The sequence below is a fragment of the Gavialis gangeticus genome, unplaced genomic scaffold, assembly GCF_001723915.1.
Source record: "Gavialis gangeticus isolate Ggan-Ray unplaced genomic scaffold, GavGan_comp1, whole genome shotgun sequence".
In the NCBI taxonomy this organism is placed as follows: domain Eukaryota; kingdom Metazoa; phylum Chordata; order Crocodylia; family Gavialidae; genus Gavialis; species Gavialis gangeticus.
The window spans coordinates 12,739,457-12,746,757 of record NW_017729003.1 but is presented as its reverse complement, the minus strand read 5'-3'; the positions used below and the strand labels follow the sequence as shown (position 1 = coordinate 12,746,757).

The 7,301-nt window shown below is 46.1% G+C and overlaps 1 protein-coding gene across 1 annotated transcript in view; it reads right to left on the bottom strand.

Moving 5' to 3' along the window:
- Positions 1-1,146: 1,146 nt before the first annotated feature.
- The window catches only part of CHST3 (carbohydrate sulfotransferase 3), a 144,692-nt gene continuing 138,537 nt past the window's right edge, over positions 1,147-7,301 (bottom strand). Inside the window, exon 3 of the mRNA XM_019507829.1 lies at positions 1,147-5,241. Coding sequence (XP_019363374.1) covers positions 3,991-5,241 — 1,251 coding nt within the window. The 3' untranslated portion in view covers positions 1,147-3,990. The remainder of the gene's footprint in view (positions 5,242-7,301) is intronic.

The following is a 7,301-nucleotide window of genomic DNA, read 5'->3' as shown; positions in this document are numbered from 1 at the left end:
TTGTATCCAGATGTTAAAGAGATAAACTGAAAGGATTTCTCAAAATGAAACAGCATTTTGTTTGAAATCAAAATTGAGCTGCTCCTGGTACACCTGTCTCTCCACTTCCCATTTCCTGTGGTCTCTTCTGACTGTCTGTTTTGGGTATAGCTCTAACTCACTGCTAATAAAATATTCCCCCCTTTTTTTCATATAATAAATAAATTAATTCCCCTTGCAGTTTATAATGGTAAAAACTCCATTCTCTAACCAGTTTTACCTATGGCAAGAAGTGACAGCTTCTTCCCTGCAAGGCTGCAGCCCTTGTACACATGCACGCGCGCGCGCGCACACACACACACACAAGCATATCAAATTAAACACTAAAAAAAGCACAACATAGAAAAGCACAAACAATTAAAAAACAAACCCCATCATGATCACCTCATTTCAGCATAACCAAAGTGCTGGTTGGAGCTGCATTTACTGCCCCTGTCTCTCCAGGAAAGTTTCCAGGACAGTTTCCATTGCAGGTTGCTACTGGATCTGGTCAAAAACTCTAGTCAGCAAGGGACTGTGGGTCCAGTTCACTACTGCTCTGCCTTGGCCCCAATCCAAACCCCAGTAAAGCCAATAAGGGCTTTTCCACTGCTTTAAATGGGCCTTAGATCATGGCCCTTGTGTAGGTATACATTTGTCAATTTTTATGTTGGCAGGTTTTACAGCTATCTGCACTGATGCAGACCAGGACAGTTTTCTGGTAGGTGGGGTTTCAGTAGTTCTGTACTCTGTATGCATTGCTCTTGTCTTAAATATTCCAATGAAATGCTGCAAGATGCATTAAAGGCCTGATTCATGGAAGCACACCAGTTCAGGATAGCACTTACTCATGTGCTTACCTTTAAGAGGGGTATGAAGTCACATAGGGGTATTTGTGCTTTCCTGCTACTTGTCCATAGATAAAACCACCACCTTCCAAAGGTCCTGGAAATGCAGGTTGTACTGGGGCATGTTAAGTGAACCCAGACCATTGCAAATCTCTACCTCTACCTTGCTGTTCTATTTTTGTAGAGGCTGGCCATATTATCTTAGGCTGACAGGTGAGATTGCTTTGGGAACATGTAAATGTCTCCGAGATAGAACCTGTGTGTTTAATAAAAAGACTGGCTTATGTTTATCTGCACCAGGGAAAAAATAACAAATGAATGACTATATGTAAGGAAAGATTGTTGACAGTTGTTCACTGGTCCTTTGCGGTTCAAAAACCTGGGGGACAGTATTTTAAAATAAGTACTTTGGTGGGTGCTGAGTTTGATTATGCAAACTACAGAATCTCTGTCATAAAAGTACACATGGAAGAGCCTCCTTTGAAGCTTGTGGGGATTTTATCTGTTTCTTTCCACTTTTACAAACTGCATTCAGCCATGAGTAGTTCTCTGGGAAAGCAAAAAATATAAAAGGAGTTAGGCTGCAAATGTAGGTTTTAAAAACTAAGGGACTTACAAAACCAGCTAAATTAATAAATGTTTTCAAGATTTTTTTTCAAATGTCAGTGGAAGCAGTTTCCAGGTGTTTTTTGCTCAATATTTTCTTGTAGTGCTTGCAACCCAAATGCTGCTGCATTGTGTTAGCACAGGTGAGCTGCAAAGAAGAACTGCCTCATCTCTGTTTTGGTTGTCCAAACTCTGGGAGATACAGAAAATGAATACCTTGCAGAGTTACTGAAAAGCAAACTTTGATCCTTAGAAGGATTACAATTTTAACAATGTATGATTCATTAGTAAGATTATGTGGTATCTTTTAGAAGGAAAGGTGTGGCGTTGCTATCTTTGCCAGAGTATCTCTCAACTTAATTTTCTTTTAGATTAAGCAACTACCCATTTGTCTTAAAGTGCTTTGTGATTTGAGAGTTCTGGCCAGAATATCTTGCCTGTATTTTTTGCATGTTTCTGTTCAATCTTGCTGATGTTTATGTGAGCTGCACTAGCAAGGCCTGACAGAGGCCTTAAACAAAATTTGTCTGGATCATCTCCTGATTAGCTTCTACCTTGTTACTCCTCTACTTACTCTCTAGCTCCAGCTTCCTCAGCACTCCCAGGTTGTGTCCAAAGGAGATAAAAGCAGCTTTCCCCCTTCTCTGCTACCCAGCTGTACTCCTCATTACCCTTGTGCATGATAATTATAATGCCATCTCATGCTGGTGCATGAGAATATGAAGTGAAACCAGCCATTAGCACAGGAGGGCACAGTAGAAGCAACTGTGTCCCAGATCATGGCAAGTGCAAAAAGCAAATATGTTAAAGAACAGAGAAAAACATTTTCCTTGCAATATGTGAATTTAGCATAATCTATGGTGTTATTTGGGACAACACTAAGTCAAGACATGTTCCAGGAAGGAATGTGTTATCTGTTGATGGAATCCCTTTAAATGTAATTAAAGTGAACCTAACGCTGCTCCTTGAAAAATAACATTAAAAAAAAAAAAAAAAATCACTTTTAGCCAGCATGTTATTTTGATGTTTCTGCCCTGAAGATAATTTAAGGGTGAGCAAGGGAGTCCAATAACCCTTTCCAGACTTGGCTAAGGTGAGAGACCAGTCTCCTGGTAACCAAAACCAAGCTTAAGTGTGCAGCTGGACAAGGAGCAGCACATGCTAGAAATTGGTCTGTTGCAATCTGCGCTCATGTCTTCCTGTTAGAGAAACTATTTCTATTGCCCAACTTTGGACAAGGTCCCACTTGCCCATATCCCAGTCTTCCCCTCCCCTCTCTCCCTCCCCACCAAGAAAACTAATTGGACAAACAATTTCCTCTTCTTTGGGCTGGAGGGTTACTGCCAACCTCCAACCAGCACTCCAGAGAAACAAAAGCAACAAGACACAAATACAACTACAGCAATGCCCTACCACAACCAGGCAAAAAAGCATTCATTGTTGTTCTGTAGACACCAGCTACTATCAAGGGGTTGCTGAGGAAACGGCTTGCAGATTTTTTTATGGGGGAGTAAAAGACAAAACTGTTGATACCACTTAGGAAGGCAAGCCCAGTCCCCAGAGATAGGGAAGACTGCTTTCTCTTGCTCTTTCTTAAATAGCTTTCCCATTGTCTCTCTACCATCTCTCAGCTGCTGGCTTTGGTGCATTTGATAGCAAGACAAAAAGCAGCCAACATGAGGAATCCTGCACCTGGGCCAATAATCTCTAATGTAGTACAGCTGTTGCTGACTTTGCTGCATGTCTGTCCTGTATCCCTGGAGTTGGGGATAGTTTGCTGGTCCTTGTAGGACCCACTCATGTCTCTTCAAATTTGAACAACTGTTTATTTCAGGGTCTGAAGACCACCCACACAATATCCTGGGTTTGAATGTTTACCAGCAGTCACTAGGGTGCTTGTTCCCTTACCTCCCCATTGTTGGGGATTTACTAAGCTGTTTCTTGACAACAAACCTGAAACAAGTCCCTCTTGGCATTTCTGTCCAACAAGGAAACCACAACAGCCAGGTCTGCCTCAGGTAATATCAGAGCACTCCTTGGCTTTTCCCACCTCCTCTTGTACTTGGCAGGATGAGGGACTCTAAAATGTACAGTTTAAAAAAAAATAGGATTCTCTCTTTGGATGTTTAGTGCAGAAATGCCTTTTCAGCAAAGGGTGGCGCCTCCGCTGGGAAGAAAGCTAAGAGCTGAGGTATGGAAGCTGGCACCTATTGCTTTGGTTCTTCCCACTGCCAGCATTTGAGCTCTGCTTAGTTCAGAGGGTTGCCACATTACAGTCTCCATCTAGAGAGCTGAGCTTTTGGTTGTGGCTAAATGCCCTCTTGTCCTCTGGAGAAACAGAAAACACCTAGAATGAACAAGGAGCATGTGTCAAACACAAGCTTTAGAGATGAGGGTGTGATACAGGTCAGCAGGGCATGGTGCCCCGTTCCTGCTTCCTCAGCTGTTCCCATGTTCCATTTCTATTTTTGTCAGTCTAACAATATATTTCTTTTTAGAAAACCAGCAACAAAGGATCTTACGTGATCCAGAAGGTCCTTCTTTCCTCTAACAGGCTGATGGATCGGTTTGTCAGGGTCTCAGGATTGCTGGCTACTTTGTAGCCAAACAGACTCATGGCTGGGCCACAGACGTTCTGTACCACCTGGGCCAACTTGAATGGGATGCTGAAGCGCCACTTCTCAAACTGTTCTGAGGAGTTTTTCTGGGTGGAGTAGATACCACTGCTGTCCTGAGGTGCCTGCGTGTTCTTCAGTATCCACTCCTCCACCTGCGGTGTGATGCTGATATCTGCAAACCTGTACATTTCTTTGGCCTTTTGGAGTGGGGACCGGGCAATGTCCTCATAGCGAATCAGCATATAGCGGCCCCGCAGCCACACAGGCTGCCTCAGGCCAAGTTCAGCTGAGAGACGGATATTCTCGCAGTTCCCTCGCAGTCGCTGCACCTCATCCTCATTGAGGGGAGCTGCTCCTTCTGAAGCCCATTTCTTCCAGGTCTCATACTTGCCTGAGAAGGCAACCATGCGTGAAGCCAGCACCGCCCGTGGGTCTCGCACCAGCTGGATGATCCTCATGTCTAGGCGAGGATCTTCAACCAATGGCTGTAAGAACTCCAGCTGCCGTATTCGCACAGCTTTGAGAGCCATGTGGTCCTTGCGTAGGCAGGCCTCCGCTGCAAGGGTCACATTCAGGGGGCCGCACTGACGGTTCTTGCAGTGGTACTTCTCAAAGACCTTTTTGACATAAGGGGTGCATACAGGCTCTTCGCACAATGAGCGGCTTGAGCCTCGCCGGAACATATACTGTGTCAAGTGGTCCTCAGGGAGTGGGCTGATGAAGTTCTCCAGGATGTAGAGGTCACAGAGAAACAGCTGCTTCAGGACATCTCTGTAGACAAGGGCTGACCCCACAGCATTTGCACCACCAGGTTCAAAGGACACTGTCCTCTCAATGTGCCAGAGTGGCTCAAAGAGGTAGAAAATGTTGCCTTGTTGGTTGAAGAACTCGCCCACAAAGGAGGAGCCTGTGCGGGTGGTGGCCATGAGCAGTACATGTCTCCGGGGCCCCTTGGCAGGGGCCACAGCAGGCTCCCTGTTCCCTCCTAGCTGCAGGGTAACATTCAGAAGCCGGTTTCTGATCTGAGAGAAGGCAGAGTCCAGCTCACTGAGGGATAAGAGGGACCCATTTTCTGCTAGCACTAAGCCAGGGTCTGTGCTGTTTGCCTCCATCAGGGATTGTGGGGTTTGCTTCAGCTTGTCTGATACTCTGCAAACAAAACAAAAGCATCAAGACAAACATGGAAGCAGTGACTGAAATGACCAAGGGGGGTGTTGTTTAGGCTTTCCCCTCTAAGCAGCTGAGGGTATGCCTTACTTTACCTCAGGCCTGAAGAATTCAGTAATTTTGTCCTATTCCTTTGTGCCCATTTGCCTATGTCACAAACCCAGCAGACATTCACACAAGAATCATTCATACTCCTAGGAATTAGTAACTGGGTGTTGCAAGTGAAAATTGGTTGAGAGCCCTAAGAGAAGCCAAGATTCATAGATTCTAGGGTCAGAAGGGACCTCAGTGGGCCATCTAGTCTGACCTCCTGCCCCTGGCAGGCAAGAAAAGGGTTACCAAACCTGGGGTCATGTGAACCCAGCCAGGTGCCTGTCCAGTCTCCTCTTGAAGACCCCCAAGGATGGGGCAAGCACCACCTCCCTTGGAAGCCCATTCCAGATCCTGGCCACCCTGACATGAAGAACTTTTTTCTAATGTCCAGCCTAAACCTTCTCTCTAGTAGCTTATGGCCATTGTTCCTTGTTGTTCCAGGGGGTGCCCTGGTGAACAGATCATTGCCTACTTCATGTTGCTCTCCTCTTATGAATTTGTATGCTGCCACAAGGTCCCCTCTCAGCCTTCTCTTGGAGAGGCTGAAGAGGTTAAAGTTCCTTAGCCTTTCCTCGTAGGGCCTTCCCTGCAGGCCTCTAATCAGATGAGTGGCTCTTCTTTGGACCCTCTCCACGTTGTCAGCCTCCCGCTTGAACTGCGGCATCCAGAACGGGACACAGTACTCCAGCTGCAGCCTGACCAGTGCTGCATAGAGGGGGAGAATCGCCTCCCTAAACCTGTTAGTGAAGCACCTACAGATGCATGACAAGGTGTGATTGGCTCTGCTGACTACTTCATCACATTGATGACTCATGTTCATCCTGGAGTCAACAGTGACTCCAAGATATCTTTCTGCCTCAGTGGTGCTGAGAAGGTCACCCCCCAGCCTATAGGTATGATGGCAGTTCTTCCTCCCTAGAAAGAACGGCCTAGGATTCCTTTCTTCCTAGGATTGAAATCGCAGGAGATGCTGTGGGTCAGGACTGAGACATTTTCAAGGATCTACTTATGGCAGGGCTGTCCAGTTTCTAAGTGGTCATGGGCTGCACACTCCATGGGCTGTGTTAGCAGGGGTTACACCAGTGGGTCCGTACACCCGCCAGGGACAAACACCATGTGCCCCTCCACTACATTGTATATCTCCCCACTGCACTGCAAGCCCCAATATCCCCTTCTCCCCACAGTGCACTGCATGCCCAGGTGCCCCACCTCACTTTAAGCTCCCTGGCACCATAGGCCTTGGGCTCCCCCGGCCCTATGGGCTATACCATGCTGCATAACCACATCCCTTAAGGTGTGGAAGGGGAAGCCAGAGGGAGGGGGAGCCCAGTAACTCCATTTGTTTCTTCAGCTAGAGCAAAGGGGGAGGAGGGGGAGAATAGCGGCCAGGTGGGACTCTTGGATCCACAATTTAATCTTTTGTGGGGAGGGGGCTGCATGTGGCCCATGGGTCACCAGTTGGACAGCCCTGGCTTATGGAACATTTCTGCAGCATGTGCCTTCTCTAGTAACTCTGCATTTTCACAGTCACTATCTACGCTTTTTTTTTTAAGAGTGGTCCCCTCTGACTGTGGGCCAGTTTGCAATTTCAGCTCTGCACCATGAAATTGTCTCACTTGTCCAACTGTTTGGTTATTTTAAGTTCTTCTTTGGTTCTCCTCACCATAGTATTCAGCATGTTCACTCTCAAGGTGTGAGACATACATAGTCCTGCTGTCTGGGGTGGGGATGGAGGATGGTTAGAAATAAGTTGGAAATCAAGGCATGACAGTGTTAAGATTGATGGACAGGAAGATCTGAGGAGTAGGTAGGCTGTATAATGAAACAGGGAAAGGGATGACAGGTTAAAAGATTAATTTATAACCAAGCTTAATTTTACTAGGTTGTGGAACTTTTATTGTAAGTGTCTGTCTGGACAGGCAGGGAGTGTAAAAAAAAAAAAAAAAAAAAA